Below are 26,338 nucleotides of genomic sequence, written 5' to 3'. Positions count from 1 at the left end.
ATCCATTTTAAGCACAGCTTTTAAACGAATTAATCAATTTGGTACTCTTTTGATCAGGTAATTTTGTGGTTTTCAAGATGCCACAGTTTAAATTCTCAAAATTCTCACAGTTAATTTTATTTTCCTTTTCTTTTCTTTACATCCATAGACTTACTCACATAATCGAACAGAGATTTGAAGATGATTTCTCATTTTGCTATGAACTAACTGAGACCAAAAGGCATTTATGACCAATTTGAACCTAGAACAGAACTTCGGAGACACGATCTGAAAATCCTACAGACTAATTTAGAAATTACCTAGGTTAGCAATAGGAAGTGCCAAATACAGAGTTTCACCTAATTTCATAATCTTTTGTTCAGGACTGGTAGATTCATAATGTCCAAAGACACAGTCATGAAGCATTTGGGTTTTATCTATAAAAGTAAAGCAGATTCATTTTACTAGGAAGGACAATGAGAAGAGAAAGAGAAGCGTTATGTTTACCGGAAGGAGTAAAGCTCACAATGTGCTAGAGGTAAGTTGCTTAGCCTATGTCTATCCAGTAAATAAAATGGGACATAACCCATTTTCTTTCTCAGCCTGAGAAGACAAGCGGCACAGCATGGTTCCCATCTCTATGGCTATGTTATTTTGCCTTCCTCCCTCCCTCTCCCACCCCCTACATTGGGTGATCTCATTATAATGTCTTTTGGGAACAGCCCTGGTCATGCTAGCCCCTGAACTGAACGTCTTGGACACTGTTTGGAAGAGCTGACTTCTACAGGCCAAGAACCATACCATTGGGTCTGTTAGCAATTAGACAATATGGATGAATGTGAGCAGTTCTTCAGCCTGCATGCTGGATTTGGTTAGTTTGTGGGTATGGACACAGCTGTGTGATTCACTCATAAGAGTAAAGCTGGTTTTCTTGTGAAGAACTGAGCAGAGCTTGCCTTTATCAAAATGCCTGTGACAATGCTTCTAATCTTTTCAATGGGAGCTTAATGTTTAGACAAAGGAGGTTTGTGTTCGTGTTTCTTAGCTTAAGCAAATTCATAACTTCCATTGCTCTGAATACCAGGCTCAACAAAGTTCAGAAGATGGAGATTTAGGCTTTTGTACATGATGCTTGGACTGCTTACGCATTTTGCTCCTAACAGTAACTGGGCAAAACACAGAAATGACCGCAGAAGCTAGGGTGGTTAAGTTTTAGAGGTGTAGAACTCAAAATGGAAGGGTCAAAATTTAATCTCAAGTTAGGAAATAGCATGATACACCAACAGAAATGTTGTTTTTTGACACCATTGTATTTTTGATACATATGTCCAAATTAGGATCTACCTCTTGCTTTGGGTACTCTCCAGAAATAGTTGTAGACTTGGGAAAAAAACAAACCAACATGGAAAACAATAAGAATTTACCTCCCTAATACTTAGATGCAAAAGATAATTTCAGGCTTGACACCTTTGAATTTATAGACATTAAGTATGTATTAACGCATTTCATAAAACACCTACTCAAGTCTTTCCACAATTGACCCTCTAGGCTCTGATTCAGAAAAAGTTAAATTAATTTAAAGTTAAATGCCATGCAAATAAACCCCTTGTCATCAAAGGAAAAATGGTTTAATTGAGGCACATGTTTAAAGACTATTAGAGTAGGTTCCTGAAACTATTTTTCTAGACATTTATCCACAATGAATTATTTCTCCCAGACTTTCTATGTGTATTTGCAGTCTTCCCTATCATTAATATCTTTCATTCACTTCAATGCTACCTCAAACTTAAAGGTGCTATGTGCTATGAACTCCTAGTCTAATTGTAGTAATGTAATTATAATTTAGCAAAGAAAAGAAATAATGGCACTCTAAAATCAGTTCACATTACAGTCTAACACTAATGCTTCTTTGAGCTTAAAAAAAAAAAAAAAAAAAAAAAAAAAAAGTTTGTGACATGTTAGGAGATTATTGGAGAATCTCACCATCTCACCTGTTTTGGATATGGCTCCCTGCTTACATAGGCTCCAAAACATTTAATGGTCCTAATATTTTGGGATAATAGACCCAGGATAAGGATGCAATGAAAGCTGTTCACTGAAGAAGTCTGTGTAGTGAATGCAATGAACATCCGAAATATGTTTTCAGAATTGCAGTGTTTTGGAAGTGAAAAAAGTGGTTCTGTCCAGATTTTTTGTTGCCTCACAATGAAAACATATCTTCATGGAAATGGGGATATTTTCTATTGTTGAAATTGAAAACACTGCTATGAGTATTACAGTGTAAAGTTAGAAAATTTCAGAATTAATACTTCCACAGAACTAAGAAAACACTGATTCAGTTGTTCTGAATCAGTTCTACATCTTATTAGTGCCACCTCGTGGAACTACAGCAACTCACTCCCAGCTCACTGAGTAGCTAGCAGGGGATGCCCCTTCCTGCTCTGCAGCATGGCTAGAAGTACGCAGATATAAATATACTGTCGATATAAACTAATTTTCCTCTGTTAAATTGATTAGCAGTGTGATCCTTTAGGTTTTTATGTAGTTAAACCTTTGATGAACCAGACATATCACAGAAGTATAAACTGAATTACTGAAGTCTGTCTCCTGACAATAACTTAATACAGGGATACTATATGACATTGAGGAGGCAATGTTCTCTGTACTACACTGTCTCCATATAAAAGATTAGGCTTCTAATATATATATATATATAAAAATCAGGTGTAGGTATAAATCAGATGTTTGTTTGTTTGTTTGTTTTTTTAGCTTTTTACAGCATTAGTTTCAAGAAAGGTGGTTAGAAAGAGAAAAGCTGTGCTTTCAAAAACAGTAGGATTTCATAATTATGTGCTTGAATGCAGGTTTGAGAATCCATTTGTCTACCCTAAGTGAAATTGGGCCATCATTCAGTCTCTGGCCTTGAGAGCATCTGTGGTAGCAGAGCTGCCACATCTTCAGAAGCTTGCAAATAACATGTTCATGCAGTTCATGCAGATACATGAACAGAAGCTAAATTATCACTCCTTCCTTCTTCCCCTTTCCTTGGTATCCCTGGGAGTGGTCCCAGCACTTTGTCTAGAAGTGCACCAGTTGGCACAGGCTGAAAACCTCTCAGGTCTAACTAAACAGTTTTTGCAGTCATATAAATGACTGAAAAACTATCCTGGCCCCAAGTAATTGGCTAATATAAATGGTGCCTTAAGATATTTACACTAGCAGGTGATGTTGCTGATAGTGTATTGCAGTTGCTGTATTTCAGCTCACCCTGCTGAAAGGCACAGATGGATTTCATATACAAGAAACCCAAATAGCTCTCAACTAGTTTTCTGTGATGTGGGTATACGGCTGTAGCTTTGGCTCAAAGGGTGCTAACAGACTGGCTGCTTCTGTGATTTCCAGAAATGTACTGATTTAGCCCTCCTAAAGGTGCCAATCTCACTCAGCTGTCCCATGCCACCTTGAAAATAAATGTAAATAATTCAGTTTGAATTGGGTGATTTACCAGCCACTCATTTTCCAGCCACTTATTCCATCTCCTACTGATTGCCATCCCTCCCACAGACAGAGAAATTACACTATCATCTTTTTAATGGTTCAACCTTTCAGTGGTTCAATATTTTACTTTGGCTACCCAGATTCTATTTACTCAGTTGACTTGTTTTCCTCCTTGGTTACCTTAATAACTGAAACAGAAAACAACTGAATTCCTCCCTTCCCTAAGCCAATTTTCCCTGACACGCAGCATTTAGCATTCCCTGAAGGGGAAAAAAAAAAAAAAAAAGTCATTTTTTTCCAAGAGATCCTTGTAAATTTGGTGGCCCATATTGGAAACCAGACAAAAGAGGTGACAAAGTAAGTCCATCTGTACTCTGGATTAAAAGCATTTTAGGCATTTCCTTGATAGTCAAAACAACATTTAGAGGCAGCTGAGCAGCTGGAAATGACCAGACTAATTAGAGGGATATTTACTGTTCGTACTGTGACACTAAGCCTTTTTTTTTTTTTTTTTTTTTTTTTTTTTTTTTTTTTTAAGCCTTATAAGCTCTGGAGAATTACAGATATCAGCTAAAGATTTAAAGGAATATTTAATATTACATTAAACATATTATGTCTAAAAAAGGTGAATATTTCAAACTCAAGCTTTGAACTGGTACTCTGCACTGACTTTTTAAAATTTATTCAATAGTATTGTTTTGGAAATAGTGTGTTTTCCCCTTTGTACTGTTACTCCCTCCACTATTTATTCCCATTAACCTAATTCTTGTACAGTTCGGTAAACACTGACTGAAACTAAATGGTTGCAAATACCAAACAAACATACATGTATAAAAGAGGAAAAAGGATGGGGACAAAGGGAAGGGCTATCAGAAATTTCTGTTTCAAGCTCAAGTCTAATCTTACAGCGGTCTGAACTTCACAGGAACATAAGGACTCTAATGAAAACAACTCAGTGGACAATTTAGCATACCAACTAGAGAGGTGAAAAGACTTTTGTCTACATGCCCTTTCCTGGACCTTGATTTGGGAAAGGAACAATATCTTAGGAAGACCTTAAGAGTGTGACATTTAAGAGTGAAAATTCTTAAAGTCTGGTTCCCTTTTTTTAGGGGAGAAAACAAAACAAAACAAATGGAAACCCACCACTGTCATGTAGGGCTGTGCTTAGGGCAACCTGACCTTGTGTGTGCTTGCAGGTAGAACATCCCATTATTGACAAAAGCAGGCACTGATGATGCCTGCTGTCAGCAACTGGCAAGTGTCCTAGCATATCTGTAAGACTAAGTCTTATGCACAGCCATGTGTTAGAGAACGTCCTTCACAGCTAGCAATCAATGCAATCACTGTGCATGCTAGCTCATTGTACTTCTTGACAAACTGCACCTGAAATCTCAGGACTGTCTGTGAGGAATGCTGCATACATACAGATTTATAGATACCATCTATCCTATTTAAAGATCATAAAATTAATCACAACACAGTTCCCTCCTATACTAAATGCCACATATTTCATTTATTTTGTAATAAACTTAACTTTAAGAAAAAAAAAATCCTGCATGCAATCCACAGGTAAAAAAAATGGGATGGGGGGGTAGGGAATGGAAGGGTGTCTATAGCCCTGGTGTGTTCAACAGCTTGTTCTCTAGTTAGTAAATTTAGTGGCACATTTTGCATTCACAGTGGCTGAAAGAGAAGAGCAGAGACAATGGATTGTACTTCAACGACATTTTAGGTAACAAGATATAAACCATATTTCAATCCCTGATGCAAGGTAACTGAATTTTAATCCTCTCTCACAAAGTCTCTCCTTTTAATGAAAAAAAAATAAAAGCCTTATTTAAATATGCTTCTTTCAAATAAATTTCTTATATACTAAATACTGCCTTAGAGGTCTGGGGGCTTGTTTTAAAATAAAATGGTCTGTACAAACTAGGACTGCAACAGAAAGCACTGAGGTTACTGTTGCTTTTTCTGTCTGTATGTAGGACCAAGAATACAGTATGGCCAGCATACATTATTCAATTCATCAATTACTCAATTCATTAAGAATTCTAAGACTGCATATGGGCACTGACACTGTTAGGAAAAATAACACTTTTTTGAAATTTATTGTTTGTTTGGTTGGTTTCATTTTTTCTCTACTTTTTAAGCAATAAGATCTATAAAAATAATTGTGAAAACCTCAAGAGAAAGTAATTAAGAGATCATTCTTGAATGTCATTTTCATGTTATTTACATGTCATAACCATATGAATGTAAGATTGCAAAGTCACTTTCTCATTCTTCTATTAAAGACAATCTATTCTGCACACACATCAAATTCTATGCAAAAGAATAATGAACATGATTCACCTGAGATATGATAAAACAGGTTTTAGTTTTTTCCTTGGAACTAATCAGGACTTTGAATGCAAGTCACTTTACAAGTAGAGTATTTTCTCTTTCTCATCAGATTATTCATCCCTTACTTGAGAGGTGATTTTTTTCTTGCTTTTTGTCATAATTGAAGTATTTTTGCAAAACACTACACAAATGTCCTCCTGAATTGCATATAGTAATTCTTGTTTGATAAGATTTCTCAGACATTGCTCCCCCTAAACTGATGTGGTCTCCTAAAAAGTAACTCTTCCTTACAACATCAGCAGCAATATGTAACAGCTTGCATTTAAGCTGCATGGGGTTTCTACTTGCATAAGTGAAGTTCACAGTACACCTACACTTATGTTTTTTCATTTCCCTTTTCATAGAATCACAGAGTCATTTAGGTTAGAGAAGACCTCTAAGATCAAGTCCAACCATTAACCTCGCACTGCCGAGTCTACCACTAAACCATGTCCCTAAGCACCACATCTACATGACTTTTGAATACCTCCAGGGGTGGTGACTCAACCAGTTCCTAGGCAGCCTGTTCCAATGCCTCAAAACCCTTTCAGTGTAGATTTTTTTTTTTTTATTTAAACCTCCCCTGGTGCAACTTGAGGCCATTTACTCTTTTTGCTTGGGATAAGAGACTGTTCCTCACCTTGCTACAACCTCCTTTGAGGTAGTTGTAGAGAGGAATAAGGTCTCCCCTGAAACTACCTTTCTCTAGGCTAAAAAACCCCACTTCCCTCAGCTGCTCCTCATAAGACTTGTTCTCTAGACCCTTCACCAGCTTCATAGCCCTTCTTTGGAAGGGCATAGAAGGTGCCCTCCAGCAGCTCAATGTTCTGGTAGTGAGGGGCACAAAACGGAACACAATACTTGAGGTGTGGCCTCACCAGAGCTGAGTACAGGGAGACAATTTGTGCCTGCTGGCCACACCATTTCTGTTACAAGCCAGAATGCCATTGGCTTTCTTGGCCACTTGTGCATGCTGCTGGCTCATATTCATCTGGCTGTCAACCAATACCTCCAAGGTACTTTTCTTCCAGACAACTTTCCAGCCACTCTTCCTCCAACCTGTAGTGTTGCATGGGGTTGCTGTGCCCCAAGTACAGGACCCAGCCCTGAGAAATTTTCATTTCCCTCTTAACCTGACATCTGTTTATGCTGCTGCAGACATGTATCTTTTGCTACCATCTGTTTGTTTCAACTGTTCCCTTATTTTCTTTCATACTATAAAGATTCCCATTCTGTATCTTCTTCCTCTCAGCTCCAGTTGAGTCTCCTACATATTTCTGTTTGTTTTCCACCAGTGCATTGACAAATCTTTTCATCCAAAGATGTCCCATCCTGTTTGAAAGTATCCCATTTACTGATGGACTAATGCTCAACTAGTGCTCAATACCCACCTACCAGCTGGCCTAATCACCATTTAGAAATTGAGTTTTCTATCAAGTCACTTAATAATAGCTGATTCATTTTTAAAAAATATATTCAGTTCTACTAGCTGAGTTACCATACATGACTTATTCTACTGATTGGACAAGTTCTGCACCAAGCTTGTAAATTTGACCTTTGGAAATCTCTGGAATCAGTGAATACACAAGTGTTAGAATCATGAGGATGTAACAGGTAAATTTGAAGAAAAGCATTTGCTAATCTTATTAATCATATTGTGTGTGTGTGTGTGTGCACGCATGCCTAGTTCAGCTTCTCTATCTGCAGGTCACAATTCTTAAGTTTTGTCCACTCTTACATTTTCAAATGAATGGGATTTGTGGGACTCTCTTACATGCCTCTTCTTGCAATACGACTCATATATTAACTGTCTGCAGCTATGCTCATTACAGTCAGTTCTTTGAGATTTACTCACAGCATTTCCTTCAATAAATACTGGAAGCATAAAAAGATATTTATACTTTTAATATAAATAAAATAATAATAATAAAAATATTTATACTTTTAATTATATAGGTTCATATAGCATGAACCTATAGCAATATGAGAGGAAACAATTCCTGAATAAAAGGTTAGGAATGTTTCTTATTTTAGAAGATGACAAAGATTTAGTTTCGTTGTTGTTATTTGTTTGTTTTGTTTTGCTTTGCTTTGTTTTGTTTTCTGAATTAACTGAAAATCTGGAAGGAAGAAGATAATTGGAGTGAAAGACCAGGGAGTGATTTTTATTTTGAGAAAGGGAAGGTATGGGAGTACATTGCAAAGACACAGACTTGAGTAAACTCAGAGAACTAGCTTGTTGGGTATCCTGGGAAGGTAATCTAAAGAATAAAGGATTACCAGAAAGATAGCAATTCATGAAGAGAAATACACTAAACATCCAAGTAGAAACTCCCTAATGAAATGTAAGATTCAAAACAGAAAAGAAAGTAAAATGCACAACCCCAAATTGAAGGATACCTGTAAAATGCAGCAGTCTGGGAAAAAAGAATTGCAGCAAAGAAAGCAAAAAAAAAAAAAGAAAATATTGTTCAATAACATAATACAATCCCAAAAGGTAAGTTATATTCTATGATATATTTACCTAAGTGCTGCATGAAAAAAAAAAATAATAATAATAAATAAAAAACCTCTGTTCTCTTCATACCACTTAAGATTCTCTAACTGTTCAAGAGCATGTTTTATGAAAGGTAGAGGTAAGAAAGGTAGAGGTAAGAAAGTCAGAGCTAACATGCCTTTATACACATCACAGGACAGAATAAAGAATAAATAGAATTAAAGATGTAATTTAAGAGGAATTGAAAGAAATTAGTTTGTTTAGTTGAAAAGACAAAAGAATGGGATGATGAATGAAGGTCACAATATAAAAATGGTTTCCTAAAATGTAGGAGGAAATTATAATGAGAATTAGTTTTTCTCTGTAATAATTGCAAAATTAGAAACAAATGAAATAATAATAATAATAATAAATAATAAAAAGAACAACAAAGAATAACTCTGAACTTATTTTTCCTTAAAGAAATTTACAAAAAAATACACAACAGGTAGTGGTGAAAGAGAATAATGTAAATGCATAAAGAAGCTGTGGGATTGGATACTTTTACAGTAGAGTTATATAAACATCAACAAACATGGCCTAGGTATTTAATTGCTCATTGCAGAAAATCCCAGTCCTCCAATTCTTTAGTTACAGAAGAATACAATCAACTCACACTGCATTTCACTGCTATCACAGGTTTCTAAGAATGAACCTAGTTAGTAGAGAAGACAGTTGGAACCAACCTTCTGAGCTATAATCAAAACCAGCTATGCCATATGTAGCATTTTGTTTGTATAAATAAGTAAAATGCAGTCCGACTCTCTTGTTTTCATTCCAAAACAAACAATGTATTTGCAATATTAAGTGATATCCTATCCCTGTTGCCTGGATTAATCATTTTATGCCATCTGCAGCATTGACCTGTACGTGACACCTTGAATCAGTCAGTATTAATATAGTGGTTTGGAACTGAAGATCAACAAAAATAGACATATCAAATAGTCCCCTCCATGCCAAATTTGAAGGAAACAACCTGTCACTTGGGCTTTATATAACAGATACGTATGACTCCAATATGACTGATAAGATTACTTTTCAACAAAACTACATTAAAACTTTTATTAGCCTTCTGCAGTTCTCAGCACCAGCACATGGGTTTTATCTTGCAAAGCAAATAAAAATGCATATGGTAACCCAGACAGACTCACACTGATAATGCAACAGCAGCCTAAAGGAAAACTTAGTATCAATGCATAATAGCCCTGTCGCCCTGTGGACATAAGCAAAAAAATGCTTTTCTGCATGCAGATCTTCTTCCTAAAATAAACACTCAACTGTCTTGCTGTACTTTCTGCTGCACTTCCTAAGCCTGCAGCAATCTTGCTCAAAAATCTTGTGTACATATATATAACAGTATGAGAGACTTGTCAGTTGAAGGGAAAAGTGGGGGGACAAGAAATATAATGAATATGACTTCCTTATTGAAGCCTTTAAGAAAAGAGACATACATGTATAGTAAAGGTAAAGCCATTAGTGAAAGACAAGGTTAGAAAGGTTATCAGCATTGCCAGGGCATGGACACATGTGAGGGGTACTTCAGCCTAGGAGGATTCCTATGTACATACATATGTACATACATATTCCTATGCATGCTAGGTATGTACATATTTTTGGAAAAGAAAAAAAAAAACAAAAAAACCACCATATTTCTAAAGATCATTTTACTCTGATTCCCAGTGGGGGAAGAGGACTTCACACATTGTCAGGTAACTGACTCAAACTTTGGGCTTATGGGGAAAAATTTATACCTAATGTCACATTGGAAAAAAAAAAAATATATATATATTTCCTGGATTTATACACTTTTGACCTTAAATCATTTAGTATTGTGAAACTTGTTAATAAAGTATTTCTGAATAGTGTCACAGAAGGAAGACTACTGATAGGCAACATTTAAATTCATTAATTAAATGATATTACTCTATGCTATGAACCCAGAAGCTTGGAGAGTGGATATATTGCAAATCCTTAATAAATTAATAAATGGGTCTAAGAAATAGTTAAAAATAGATAATTTGCCTTAAGAGTAAGATATCTCTGTAGCAAGCCCTCTTCCACTTTTACTTTATTTAAAAAAAAAAAAAAAAAAAAAAGGCAAACGTATGAGTATTATGAGTATTGACCCAAATTTTACCCAGAATATTTAAGCTTTACCAGTTCTGAAAGTCGCAGTACATGCAATACACTAAAATTAACATCTGGAAGATGACACACCCATTAAACAGAAGTGATTAGGGTAGGAGCCAGAGAGCCAGTTTAACCAGCTAGCTGGAGATTTTTTTCCTTTATGTGATTTCCTGTATCATCACGCCATTAAAATTCACAGCACGGGGGTTCTACGAAAAGAAGTAAGAAATAACATAGCTTCTGGTTGTCCAAAAGATAACAGAAGGCTAATGTAGAGGGGCCCAGACAACAATATAAAATCAGAAAGTGTAAAAACTGTCTTAATATTTTTGCTATTTTATCTACCAAACTATGCTACATGCCAGTCAGATATAAACCAGAACTTTGTTCACTTCAATCCTTTATTTCATTACTTTTATGTTATATCCAGTGTCACAAGTCTAGCACACACTTAGAAATGCAAGAGCTTTGGCACTATGATAGTTGGTAATCCCTATTAGAAGTTGATACTGCTGTTGAGAAAGATGCTGTTTCTATTTTCTGCTTTAGGAGTACTCACAAAGTTACATTTATTCAGTCTGATCAGACACCTGATCAGAATCCAGATACAGCTACTTCAACAGAAAAGTCATTGGCTTTCTCAATGGTCATTCACAGAACTAACACTTCCAGGCTTCTCTGGAATGACTCATTTACCCAGATTAAACACCAAGTAGTTATCTTTTTAATGATATGCAGTTGCACAATGATGGATGCAATGAAGGCACTGGTTGCCTCCTTTGACGATGAGAGCTGGAAGAACTCTGAAATTCTTTTCTAGAATGAAGTTTTGCAAGTGCTTTCTCACAAAGATTTCATTCTGTCATTCTATAGGCACACTGAATCTGTCCCATTTGGAAAAAGTCACTGCCAGTAGTAAATTTCCCAGTGGAACTTTCCAAGTTGGAGCCTTTTCACACAGGACTTCTATCACTGTAGCAGCTCTGTGTACACTGCATGCAAGCATCTTTAATATAACTGAGTCATTGTTAAAAACTTCTCTGTATACCCTTTCCTCTCAAATGACACCGTAAAAAAAACAACAACAACAACAACAACAACAACAAAAAAAACTACACAAAATGAGGTTGTATTAATCATTACAGATAATTCTGCAAGAATGAGATATGAGACCAACCTTATGCTTCTCCTTCTTATGCTACCTTCTTCTTCTTCTTATGCTACCTGAAATCAGTCCATCTGATCCCCACAAACCTGTCATGTCAGGAGACTTCAGATAACTGGAAGTGCATGAGGTATGTTTAAGGTCTTTTCCTACTTACACAAATTGAGCAATCCTTCATAACACAGATTTCAGGGCACACAATCTGTCCTACAGAACTGTAGTCCTATTTTTAAGTTGAATTCACAATTCTTAGGGTGGGAAACGCCTACTGTGCCTGTATTTCAACTGAATTTACATTGCTGTCTTCAGTGAAGCCATCTGCAGTATGAGTGCAAATAAAAAGAAAATTTACCAGCCCCATTACTGATGTAATTGTGTGGTATTTCACACATTCAATGTGAGTGCCCCAGATGTCACCATAATGGTAAACTTGCCAATTTTTAAATATCAGGCATAGTATATAGTTGCAACCTGTGACAAAAAAAAAAAAATATCTAGCTTTATAAAGCGAAAAAGGCATGCAAAAGCAAAACACAATTACAATTTTCAGTTTTGAACAGATGAAAACTAGGAATGTTCATCTTCAAAGTAATTACATACATTTCATAATAATCCTCATATTCATTCTTTAATAGAGATGTAAAGACAAAAAACTACTTTAACTATAACTACATGCCAGCCCAAAATTTAGTTTTCCAGACTCTATATTCCAGATTGATCTTTTGGTAGTTTTAAATTGCTTATTGTATCCTTTCACTTCTTAATTTGGAAGGTTGCACTAAGGGTACTGTACACAAGTGTACTAAGTCATGTCATCTGACAGGACGATATTTAACTGTCTTTCATACCAAGAAATGACAAAAGTAACTGACATGAAGAAGAAAATACATGGACAGCTCTTACATCAGGAAGATAAAAACAAGTAACAGATTTGAATAAAAGTTCTTTTGTTTTTACAAGAAAAAAAATACAAGTTTACGATACAGGATACCTAAGATGAGAGTATGATATATGACAATAAAGATGCATTTTTGTACACTGTACACAAAACAGGGAGAATTGTTCAAACAAATGCGGACCAGGCAAGAAAGATATGAGCTGATATATTCTGATAATATGAAGTGCCACCAGAGTAAAACATGGATAACTTTTAAACACTTTACTTAGTGAATAGTCTCTCTAAAAACAATAATTATAAAATTGGTCTTCTTACATTCAATGGATTATTATGAAATAAATTATAAATAAACTGCAATAAAGACAACAGAATCTAGATCCATATATCTTTAAAAATGCGATCATTTAATATATAAAAACAGCAATCTAATGCAATGATGATTGCATTGATGATTGCAGTGATGATAATGTAAATATAAGAAAGCATGCAATCTAATAAAGTAACACCATGACTATTCAGAAAATCAGAATTATAGGTGTTTATGTGTATTTTTCACATTAGAATGTGTTTCTCAATTCTTTTATTATCATTATCATTTTTCCCTCTCTCACATTGCTACTTGAGAGAGGGAAAAAGAGTGCTATCATTTGGGAAACAAGTCTAGTATTACAAAAGAAACAATGACCACAAGGCTATTTTGTATTAGTCTTATTTTCAGAAATACTAGAATGTTGCAAAGGATTGCCAGGGAGGTTCCATTACTATTTCTAAAAATGAATGTACTGGTTCAGTATCATTAGAAGGTTTTCAGCCATAACTTTCCCTTCGACAACACAAGGATTGTTCCTGATGGGAAACTCTAAGGAGAAAGCAAATGGTTCTTCAAATTATACCTGCAAAGGTTGTCTTTGTATTTTTTGTATTTCCAAAATCACCTTGGAGAAATGCTGCAAGGGATTGGAATCTAGCAATCCAGTAACAAAATACAAGTGCTTACAGATACGGACTTCTAGATATATATAAATTAATCACATTTCTAGGAAACTGGCCTTGCATTACATCTGCAATGCCGTGAATTATATACAAAAATACACTTAAATAATCAGAAATACAAGAGACCATTACTACCATTATGCATTTTCCAATAAAAAGCCTGAACACCCATTTGGTAGAGAGAAGAAAGTGAGGGTGTATTATATATGAGTATACATCAAAACAAACCAATTCCTGATACTATAAATTTACAATGTTAAAGGTTGCAGTAAAACAGACACTTTAAATTGCAGTTCATTTATTACAGTTCACAGAATAGTTGATTGCCATGCATCCACAAATCTCCACATCTGTTTCCTTGTTCAGGATGGATATTTCGCTGTACTTTCTTACTAAAACAGCAAATTAAAGGTAAAATAATAAGAAATAAACCATACATCTTCCCCCTCATACGTCACTTTCCTTTAGCTGATAGCACATGTAATAAAATAAAGGCTATCAAGTATTTGAAGAGGAATCTCTGCATATATTTTCAGAATACAGCCATGTGTGTCACACACTGAGTTGCTACAATTTCAGCTGTTCCTTCTAATTGTCAGTTTAAAAACACTTTCAGCTCCAACAGAAAGATTAACTAAGCCACACCATATCATTCTATCTCAAACACATAAAGCAGATACAAAACGATTATTCAAGGTCACTGAGTGAATCGTTGGTGGAAATGGAAATTGTCTTGCATTTCCAGTTCTCCTTTTGAAGGGATTAATTCAAATATACGAGAATTTCCGATGAAATATTTCCACTGCTTTGGATGCACATAAGCATCCATGGCAGCTGCTAAAGTGTCTTAGGGAACTGTGATCTAACTTCTAGCTACATCCACAAACACATGATGTAGTGTTTGTTCCCAGTTATAACATGAACCTAACTCATACTTTCCTTTAGAAAGAGGATTGGAAAATAGAAAGGAACATGATTTACTCTGAAATATAGTAATACAATCACAAAACTATTTTATTTCACACACAAACACACATAGAGAGAGTCATATATTTATGTATTTGTCCATCTGTGATGTCATCAAAACATCCAGTGATTCTTGTGTCAAGGCCATAATTCTGGCTAAATTACAGAACAAGTTTCACCAACACAAAACCCAAATTTGTTCAGATTCAGATTTTAATACTGAGATCCAATTTTACCTTTGCTTGACGAATAACAAAAACCCATTTAAAATATTCAGTGAGGAGATATGAATACATATCCTATCAACTAACTACCTGCATTTTTTCTTGATAATGCAAGGAATAGAGGAATGCAAAAAAAATACCAATAAAACTTTAACTTTTACAGCTTATTGTATACTTCTGCACCACTTGACAACAATAATCCACAAAGTGTAAAATCTTAAATATATTTTATACTCTTTTCATAGAAATATTACAGCTTTAAAAAGCTTTAATTGCCTTGAGGTTCAACACTAAGTTTTTACAGCATATTTTATGAGCATACCAAAATGTTTTTACTTCCATTTTTAAACATTCCTCTTCATGCTATTGTATAATTAAATCTTTCATATATCACTTACTTTTTTGTCTTCGTTATATTTATGGAAAATCTCTTGTGCTCTTTCTTCACCACCATCCGTAAACAACATAATAATCTTATTGCAGTTAGCTCTAGAGACACTGTGCTGTAAAAATACAAAAAGAAGCTTACTTTTTATTTCGGACTATAAGGAATAACAATTGTTCTATTTAATGGCTTTCTCATCAACATGTTTACTTCCATGTTTAACATGGAAGAAAAAATTTTCCAGCATTCTCGGGAGCAATGGCTTTACTTCCAATAATTAATTAATTCAATACCTCCAAAAAAAAAAATTCCATGATAGTAAACAACACATTTCAGATCTGGCACAAAACAGAGGAACAGCACTCTTACCACCAACAACACAAGGAAAGCTCTTTGCCCCCATCATGAATTACTTAATTATTTTTTTTTTCTGTTGGACTCCTACTCACAAAGACTCTTCATTATTTCTTGAGAGCAAGCCTGGAATAAAGAGAATTGAGGAGAAGCACCCTTGACTCCTAATTCAGCAGTCAAAGTAACTATTAAAGCCACTGAGAAAAACAGTGTGCTATGCAAAGGAATAAAAATACAGTTCCAAAGTAAGAACAATGGAGAGATTAATATAAATTTTGGCTCCTTGCAAAAGGCGCCAAGGGCTCCTCCTCTGGCATTCATCTTCTCTCCTCATTGCCTGAAAACTTGCATCTAGTCTAAACAATTTTTTCATAAATTTTACAGCCAGCATTCCTTGTCCTCTGTGTTGCTGCAACTGGTTGTAGCTAGGCACGTCCTGGTACTTCTTAGCAGTTGAATGTGAGGGAGTAAAACCCTTAGAGACTGTAAAAAAAAAATCAAATTCCCCTTCCACAAGTCCACATTTTGCTACATTAATTTACTATACAGTCAAGGAGAGAAATGGGTCATCTTTACACAGTACCTAATTCTCCCTTGCTTTAGTCTTCATGAACAGATGGAATAAATGACTATCTGCCTCCTTACTAGTCATGTGTGATGATCCAACTCCCCTTTGTTATTTTTCATCCTGCTCTCTGATTCTTCCCTAACAGAGAGACCACAACTCCAGACCCAACCATCAGCCAATTAATTTCAGCATTGCAGCTCCACAGTTCTACAGTGCTCTCTGCAGATTAAGACCAAAAGCTTTATTTGATATCACTATACTCACAGATGAATAACAATGCCTCAGAAACGTTTTGTATTGATAGTTCAGCATTCAGTGAATAACTACTTACTTAATTATTTGAAAAAATAATTCCAAAGATTTTCTCACATACAGCCACAAATAAAAAAAATCCCTTGAAATCAATACATTCTTTTCATACTCATCAGCACAATGAGGTTCATTTGGAATTAAATAATATATGACCATTTTTTACTTGTGAAAGACAACCTACAAGATACTGCTTTGGGCTGAAATTTTTTCAATATTAAAAAAGTAATAAAAGTAGAGTGGATACTTCATAAATAAAGAAACTCACCTACATTGACAATGATTTAATATATGAGCCAAAATAAAATTAAAGTGAAACCAAAGAGATGACAGAGAAGGGGACCAATGTCTGCTTGTATTATACATTTTTTCCTATTGATTTTTAAATGACAGCTATTATGTGTACTGTACATGTAAACTGAAACCAGTTGGGTTTACATAAATTATAATTTTTCTAATGGTTTACTTAGCAATATGCATATACAGTATCAGAAAAAAAATGCAGTGTTTTTTTCTAGAACTTACAGATGAGCTCTGTCATGGGAAAACAAAACAAAACAAAACAATTTCATTATTCAAACGATATTGGAGATCTGAAAGTGAGTAAGCTCAGAGCAAATGATACTTTTCCAACACACACACACACAAAATACTCCATATCCTGATGAAAGAACTTAACAGATCAGCTTCCTGAAACTGATGAAAGGGAAGGCAGAAAGGCCTTTACAACACATCTGTTAGTTTTTTTTGTTGTTGTTTTTTCCCCCATTTGCACAAAGATGGAGTCACTGGCTCAGGGAGTGAATAAACATGATTTTGTAGAACTCACACAGTAATTCCATTACTGATGAGTGGTGTCCCTCAAGAGTTTGTCCAGGGACCGGTGTTTTTCAGTATCTTTATCAATGACATGGATGAGGGGATTGAGTGCACCCTCAGCAAGTCTGCAGACAATGCCAAGTTGAGTAGTGCAGTTGATACAACAGAAGAAAGGGATGCCATCCAAAGGCATCTGGACAGTCTGGAGAAGTGGGCTCGTGTGAACCACATGTTTCAAGAAAGCCAAATGAAAAGTGCTGCATCTGGTTCGGGACATTCCCAGACACAGCCTGGGAGAAGACCTCATTGAGAGCAGCCCTGTGGAGAGAGACTTGAGGGTTCTGATGGATGAAAAACTCAGCATGAGCCCACAGTGAAAAAATATGAGCATTTCTCATTATGAATTTCATACTACTTAAGAAGGAAAGTAAAGTAAGGCAAAAAAAAACTACTTGATTCAAGAAGAGATGATTAAAATATATTTTTTGACATATTATGGTCTGGGGGGAAAAAGTCCTGAACCGCTGAACCTAAAATATAATAATTTTCAAAGAAATAGCAAGTTAATACAACATTAAATAATGGAAAAATACTGCATAGAAATCATGGAATGTGGATCATTTATGTGCACATGAATTAACATGTTGAAAAAACTGAAGAGTTTATTTTCATCTAGGAATATATTGGATAACAAGTTTTTTCATGAGACAAAGATGCTACTTTGGCATAGAGAGGAAAATTGTTTGAACTAACTGCCATTCAGAAACGCTATACCAAAATTATCAAAATTTGAGCTGCTAAAAATATTCCATTTCAACAGACCTTAAAGAAGTTGGATTGCTTGAAATAATAAATAAAAATTGAAATTATCCCTAAGCATATTTTTTGTTAGTTGTTTAAGCCTGTATTGTATCAACCTACTATATCATCTTGCCACCACAGTCTAGCACTGATTCCATCAGCATTTTTATTCTCCCTTCCAAATGGATTTGCCAATATCTGGAGAGGATGACTCTATTTCTATAACCTAGTGCAACCTTTTAATTTCCCTTGATAAACACATCCACAATGTTCAGTCATAATTTACAGGATTGCAGAGATTCTGTGAGACTAATTACACCTCTGTCTCCAATAAGGAGAGACAGAGTCCCACTATGAAACTAATCTCCTGCTATATTTTTAAGCACTTATTTAGTCCTACAAACAGGTTCATTTTGAGGCTTCCCCTGTGTTTAGGTCTTCGTCTTAGTACATCCTGTACACAAAGTACATGTGTGGTACTATACCAAATGTAATATATAATGTTAATTGAATATAAATGCTGTGAGGACCCAGATGTGTTTGGCAACAATTCTTGTCTCTTCCTGGTTCCCTCTGTATAAGACGGCAACAGAGAAAAAGAGGAAACGCTGTTAAGCCTGGTCCGAAAAAGTCTGATTTATTTTAAAATCCTACTGGCAGTTTTACATACACATCAGCAGATGGCACACAACCTTTTCCCCACCAAATCTCGTTTATTCAAAACAGTGATCTGCTGAGTAAAAACTCTTGAAAACATTGTATTTTCTTTTTCTTCATTTTTTTCATCAAAATTTTACTAGGTTAGAAAACTTTCAATCAGTTTTAGCCCTAAGCTGTATATGCAATGACAGGAAAGCTCCCTTCAGTCCAAAAACTGACAGAAAAAGAAGTAAAGAGGTCTCTGCTTAGAGACATCATTGAAATAAATTAAAAAACAAACAAACAAACAAAACAGAACATATAATATTATTTATTAAAATAGGCACTTAGCTTCTATAAATTGGTGTAGCTTTATTTACTCTAAGGTTAAGATCCAATACACATTTTTTAATGAATATAAAACAGATCTTTTTCTAAACAAATACACAAATTATAATTAGAATTCTCTCAAATGCCTAATATCTCCCTATTGACTGTTGCTGTCTGAGCTCTATTGACTGAACTATCTGCTCTCCTCTGTCCTGCTCTTGCCACTGACAACTGTTTATGGAATACAATAAATATAAAATTGCGTGTATGAATGATGTAAAAACAGTATAGCACAGTGAAAAACAATTCCATTTCCAAGCCTTAACAACCTCTCAAGCATTAGGGGAATCTGCAAGACAAACTGTTCAATAAATTTACTTGCTAAATGAAGGTATCTTATGATTACCTGTGTTACATAATGAAGGAACACGTAAAAGCTTTCTGAACATTCAAGTTCTCTTAATTTACTTTAGAGCACTGAGAGAGGACTTTCATACTTACATTTAGTAGTTGTTCAAAAGCATAGCTAAAGCCTTTTTTGTAATCAGTAATTCCTTTAGCAGAGATTTTATAGACAGCTTCTTTCAGCTTCTTCTTGTTCCTCACGTTAGCTTGGACAAGATGATTAAAGCAACTGACATTCTGAGCATTATTATTAAACTGTAAAACAAACAGAAATAGCATTAAAGACAGAGATGTACAATTAATTTAATTTTCTTTTCTATGTACTTAAGTGGTAAAGGTTAATGGCCCAAGAGATAATGTCTGTGACACATGGATATTAATTACGACTATATCGAGACAGTCCAGCAGTGCCTGGCTGGTGATTTCAAAATTGGGCAATAAATACAATAAAAAAGGGGATGTTGCAATCCAAAATAAATCTGCTTTCCAGAACAGTGGAAAAACTCCTACAAATTTTGTTTCAGGCTCATATAATAAAATGACCACGAAACACAGAATTAGGGAAATCAGAGCAAAAATATGGGAAAATGTTTAATTTCTTAATCACTGAAAAACGTTGGTTGAATTATCAGATTACTTCCATGTTGTATGTATTAATATATCACTAAACCTGATGTTTAACAATGAAACTTGCAGGTCATAATAAATTAATATATATACCTTGAAGAAAACTAAACACATTCTTGGGAGATGGGAATTACATGAGAATATAGCTGTAAAAAGGAGGATTGAGAACACACATATTTGAGCTCTCTTGCTCACAGATACATAAAAGACTACAACAAATTCTATCATTAATACAAGACTATGATATTGCTTAAAAGCATACATAGAAAAAGAATTTATGTACAAAATTTTGTCTGCACAAGGATAAATGAGTTTTTGATTTCTTTAAAATTTCTCTATTTAAATGTACATACCACATATATATATATGCAAATATATGTATCCCAGTGGAGAGAGGAATGCAGAAACACATTTAACTGTTCAGCTACCTCTGTTTCAATCTGTCTAAAGTCAAAGTTGAGACTTCTCTTAATGCTGTAGCATGTATGATTCTATCTATAGTCTTGAGTAAAAGTGCACAGTATTGCATATAATCTGTTTTGAACTCTACTTGATGAAAATCTCTTTTTAATTGCAACATAGTATTTTTTTAAGATATTGTTGATAAATATTATCAAAAATATTGTTGTGTCTAATCTTTAAACTGCTTTTTTTAAAATTGCAGTAATATATACAGAGAAGACAATGTGACAAGCAGTAATGGGTCATCAAACTTTATGACATTACATGAAGAAAGCCATCCATTGTTTAGTATAGTGTTACAACCAACAGCACTGTTGTGAGACTTAAATCTGTCATTCAGGAATGGGCTCAAATGAAGGTACAAATCACATGCAAGTCATACATAAGGCCAAAAGAATCATCCTGCCTGGGCAGTATCAGAAATTCAGAAAGAACACCTATTAGAAAGAAATAAGCAGTGTCCCCAGAGAGGAAAACAAACAAAAATCAAATCAAAACAAAACACATCTGCCAAGTCAATTGCTTTCATAGAAAAAAACAGGTATGAGGTTAGCATGGGAGATGTAGGGCAGTTTCCACTTTTTCACATTTTCAAATAGCTGCCTAATACTGATGCTAATTAAGACCATTGTATGGTACATGCCCTGTGCTATCACCAGAAGGTCCATCAGGGATGTACTGGTTTCCCTTACTACAAGAGATGTATTTTTCTGTACACTTACAGCACTGCGAAACAACATAATCCATGCCTGGTTTTGACAGATTTAGTAGCCCAAAATCATTTACTAATTCTTCATTCTGCCCTGCTTGAATTTACTTCATTGCCATTGTATTTCACAGAGCCCCAGGTAGAAAATTCATCATTTCAGTGATTAATTAAGCAACACTCACTGTCTCTGAAATTAGATCTAGCTACAGCAAGGATGGGAAGTTCTTTGGGCCCAATTTCATTCCATTGCAGTTTTATGCTCATATAGCTCATATGTCACTTAAGTTCTACTACTGCAATATATACTGCAAAATATTTTTAATAATTAAGTAATAGAAGTAAATAAAGCATTTTTATCAAATTCCTGCTTTAATCAATGCTAATTCCACTACTCAGTTAGTAAGAGCAGATGTGTAACAGCGAATATGGTAGAGATTATAGTAGAGAGAACTGGCAGAGAATGGCATAATTCTCAGCAGAAGGTTTAGCCTAATTTTTCCAGGTCCTTCTTGAAATTAGACACAGAGATGCATCTGTAGTTTTCTTAGCTGTAAGTGAACAAATCCATGCAGCATTTGCTACACTGGATTCTTAATTACAACTCCACATATAATTTCTTATTCTTGCAAAATGCTGAAGTGTCACATAAATTTAAAGAATTAATTTGTCTTCTTCATCTTCTAATAAAATTATTGTACCACAAAGCATTCCTGCATGTGTGTAGAAACTAATCAAGAAAGCCCACTAGTCAGTTTTTGAGCATTAAGTAGTTTAGAACTGATCTAGTATCTTACCATCTTCATATTACATTTATTTTTCCATGGAGCTTATTTTTGCTCATTCCTCATGGCTTAATACTGCCTTTTGCTGAGACTCTGATAATGTTTTGTGGTATAGATGCTGTCTTTCTGAGGAAAGGAGATGATAAAAAAAAAAAAAAGTTTTATTTCTAGCTATGCAGGGATGAGACAATCCAGGGATGAGACTATGAGACAATTCATAAGAATTTTAATATACCTTCCTAATTAATAAGGAAAGTTTTTATTCTGTCCTAATTTTATAGCTTTGCTTCCCAGGCCATTAAAATCTGGGGGAGCAAGTCTTTCTCAAATGACTTAATGCAAAATTTTATGTCCCCTTTGTATCGATGTTCTGTTTTTGCCACAAGGGTAAAATTGTTTCTAAAAACGCACAGAAGCATGAACAAGTGCTTTAACTTTGAAAAATGCAATGCTGTATTTGACCAAGCATTCTACAAAAGAGACCATTATATCAAGTAATGTGATAAAGGTTTGGCTTTTTAAATTTAATTTTCATTATATAATGACTATAAAATATAGTATCATGTATCTAAACCATTTACAGTATTGAAAGTACAAAAACGGGATGAAATAATGAAGATAAAAAATGTTTTCCAGTTTTCCCAGTGTCACTATGTGAACTAAACCTTTAAAATAAATGAACACTTGGAACTAGATTTTGTAGAACCAAATTTCCAGTTTGAATATTCCTTTAATCTATCCCATATTTCCCAGAAAAGAAGGAATTTGAGGGGCCCTTCACAGCAATTTAAATGTAATACTTGCAACTAAAATTTTCATTCGCATGATTTTAAAGCCCTTATATTTTATAAAGCTATTTTATCAACTTGAATAAGTTACGGTTGTTCATTTTTCTACTTCCCTTTAGTACCTTGTTTTGGTGATACTTATTTACTGTGGTTAAGCAGCACATTTTGCCTACACAGCAAAACAACCAAATGATCGTGCAACTGTAATCAATTCACTTTGACGCAAAACACTGACGCACTCAATTGTGTTTCTTATAGAAGTTTTTTACAGAAGTAACCAATAAATCACCCTGTGATTATTAGGTACATTGGCCATGTGGGAATGAAAACATATTTGTGCTGTGGAAGTATTTCAGCATGCCTTGACCTGCTTTTGTAACTATGATGGGGGAAAAGGAAGGGAAGGGAAGGGAAGGGAAGGGAAGGGAAGGGAAGGGAAGGGAAGGGAAGGGAAGGGAAGGGAAGGGAAGGGAAGGGAAGGGAAGGGAAGGGAAGGGAAGGGAAGGGAAGGGAAGGGAAGGGAAGGGAAGGGAAGGGAAGGGAAGGGAAGGGAAGGGAAGGGAAGGGAAGGGAAGGGAAGGGAAGGGAAGGGAAGGGAAGGGAAGGGAAGGGAAGGGAAGGGAAGGGAAGGGAAGGGAAGGGAAGGGAAGGGAAGGGAAGGGAAGGGAAGGGAAGGGAAGGGAAGGGAAGGGAAGGGAAGGGAAGGGAAGGGAAGGGAAGGGAAGGGAAGGGAAGGGAAGGGAAGGGAAGGGAAGGGAAGGGAAGGGAAGGGAAGGGAAGGGAAGGGAAGGGAAGGAAAGGAAAGGAAAGGAAAGGAAAGGAAAGGAAAGGAAAGGAAAGGAAAGGAAAGGAAAGGAAAGGAAAGGAAAGGAAAGGAAAGGAAAGGAAAGGAAAGGAAAGGAAAGGAAAGGAAAGGAAAGGACCAAGGTCTGAAAATGAATTCTAATTTTGAGATAGGATTACAGTACAAATCTTGTACTTGTAAGGTAGAATAAAAATGCTGTCTGGTAGGTAGCTTTGCTCACCAAAAGCCGATTTCATCTGAAAAAGATCAGTGAAGACATTCTTCTTCATCAGTGACATTTGATGCAAATTATTTAATGAGCTAATTTCAAATATAACCGTAAATTAAGTATCATGGTCATACCTTGTCTTGGGCTATAGAAAATAGAGGTTAAGACATTCCATTGAAGATTTAGTGACAAGTGAATTTTCTTTCCCTGAAATGCCACTAACATTAAATTCCACCTCTGAATCATTTTCTAGCAGTCCTGCAAGATGTATCAAGATAACTCTTCCCATGAAGGTCAGATATCTAGCATATGGATTGGTAATTATGGATACAAAACCAACATTTTAAAAACTGACAAGAATTCTGACTCAAACTGTTTTAACAGTTAACAAGTAAACTGTACTGTACTTACACATGATGTAAACTGAACAAAGAAAAAGGGTCAAGGCCAACAAAGTTTTATCTACAGACGGTCAGATGTTAATGTAAAATGAAGGAGAGAAATAGATCATTTGTAGAATGGAAAATTAGATCAACCAAAGTCTGCAAATGGTTTAATTTAATTAAGAAAATATATGAGTCATCTGCTTTGAAATAAAACACTTAACATTTATGTTATTGTCAGTCAACATAGTAGATGAGAGTTTTTGAAGGAAAAATAATCCTCCAAAATGAACATTTACCTTCTTACTAGGTAGGAGGTGAAGGCAAGAGTCTGAAGTGTGTCATATTAAAATGTCCAAAAGAAGGAAACAAAACTTAGGGCTACATTGAATTAATTTCAAATCCAAAAAAAAATACTGAAGTAACTGAAATATTTCTAGCGTAAAAACTTTCAGACTGCCCTTAAAATTGGCTCGTCATTCCCACTAAACAATGCTAAAATAATTTTGCTCTTTAACCAGTTGACCATGTGACAAACACCAGGAGTATTCATAACTTTCAATTATCCAAACTGAGACAGTTTTCACTAGTTTTAGTTACAATCATCTGCAATATAGTGGCAACAATGGCATTAAGTGCAAGGTGCTGCACCTGGGTGGGGGCAATCCCAGACAGGAGCACAGAACTGGGAGAAGAACTCACTGAGAGCAGCCCTGTTGAGAAGGACTTGGGGCTTCTGGCAGGTGAAAAGCTTGACATGAGCCACCAGTATGTGCTTGCAGTCCCAGAAGGCCAACTGCATCCTGGGCTGCAACAACAGAGGGTCAGCAGGTGAGGGAGGAGATTGTCCCCCTCTGCTCTCCCCTTGTGAGACCCCAATGGAGCCCTGCATCCAGGTCTGGAGCCCCAGCACAAGAAGGATATGGGGCTATTAGAGCAGGTGCAGAGGGCCATGAAGATGCTCAGAGGACTGGAGCACTTCTCCTGTGAAGAAACGCTGAGAGAGCTGGGGCTGTTCAGCCTGGAGAAGAGAAGACTCTGGGGAGACCTCTTTGCAGCCTTTTAGTACTTCAAGGGGGCTTATATATATATACATATGTATAAAAAAAAAAAAAAAAAAAAAAAAAAAAAAGGAGAGCAACTTTTTACTCAGGCAGATGATAGGACAAGGGTTGTAAATGTAAAAGTTTTAGATTAGATGTTAGGAGGAAATACTTTACTCAGAGGTTGGTGAGGCACTGGCAGAGTTGCCCAGAGAAGCCGTGGATGCCCCATCCCTGGAGGTGTTCAAGGCCAGGTAGGATGGGGCTTTGGGCAACCTGGACTAATGGGAGGTGTCCCTACCCATGGCAATGGGAGTGGGAACTAGATGATCTTTAAAGTCTCTTCCAACCCCAGCCATTCCGTGATTCTATGATTTCAAGATTAATAATTTTTCACATGTTAAGATAGCAAAAGTTATCTTTTGTTTAATAAGCCTTTGACAATTAGTGGTTGCAAACCATTCAATTGTTAAAATCTAAAGACTCCCATACAGCATGTAACCACTCATGACAGCTTCTACTTTTTGACTACTTAAAAAGCTTATTCCTGTATCTGATCTAAACTATGTAGGCATGTAACAAAACACTTGGAAACTATGGAAAACAGGATAACCTTATTTTTTTTTTTTATTTTTGATTATCAGTATTGTGCAACTGGTCAATAATTATATCACACAGTATAGGATCTAGCTGTATTTTTCAATGTGTTATTTCTCCCTATCCAACTTATTCATATCCTTTTGTGTGGATATCCTGTTGTGTCTGCCTTTGATTTATGATATATTTCCTATTCCTCCCACCCTAAGTGCTCTGTGGATATAACAACAGGTCAAAAAATGAATAACAACACGAGATTCTGCAGACAGGTGTTTTCATTAAGAGGACAGAATAAGACTATAGAAGGAAAAAAAAAATCATGGGAAAAGGTTCCAAAAAGAAAAGAAAACAGGATTAGTATTCAGAAATGGTATATAAATAGCCTGAAAAACTTTTGAGATTAGTAGAAAGATCAAAGCTATCATGCAGTCTGGAAGGAAACAGCAAATAAAAGAGAGGAGAAAAAAAAATGTGTATAATTCTATTTTTTTTTCCTAAAACTGGATTCAGTTGAATATATTTAATTCTGAAAAGACACAAACTATCTTGT

The 26,338-nt window shown here is 35.4% G+C and overlaps 1 protein-coding gene across 4 annotated transcripts in view; it reads right to left on the bottom strand.

The window, feature by feature from the left end:
• Nucleotides 1-26,338, bottom strand: part of CACNA2D1 (calcium voltage-gated channel auxiliary subunit alpha2delta 1) — a 427,875-nt gene that overhangs the window by 66,362 nt on the left and 335,175 nt on the right. For all 4 annotated transcript variants that reach the window (XM_032190143.1, XM_032190125.1, XM_032190134.1 and 1 more), the window contains exons 11-12: nt 19,481-19,639; nt 15,173-15,277 (exon numbers count right to left, since the gene is read on the bottom strand). In XM_032190143.1, coding sequence (XP_032046034.1) covers nt 15,173-15,277; nt 19,481-19,639 — 264 coding nt within the window. The remainder of the gene's footprint in view (nt 1-15,172; nt 15,278-19,480; nt 19,640-26,338) is intronic.

Source organism: Aythya fuligula, chromosome 1, assembly GCF_009819795.1.
Source record: "Aythya fuligula isolate bAytFul2 chromosome 1, bAytFul2.pri, whole genome shotgun sequence".
Lineage (NCBI taxonomy): Eukaryota > Metazoa > Chordata > Aves > Anseriformes > Anatidae > Aythya > Aythya fuligula.
The sequence above is the reverse complement of the archived record's forward strand: the minus strand, read 5'-3'. Positions and strand labels throughout refer to the sequence as shown.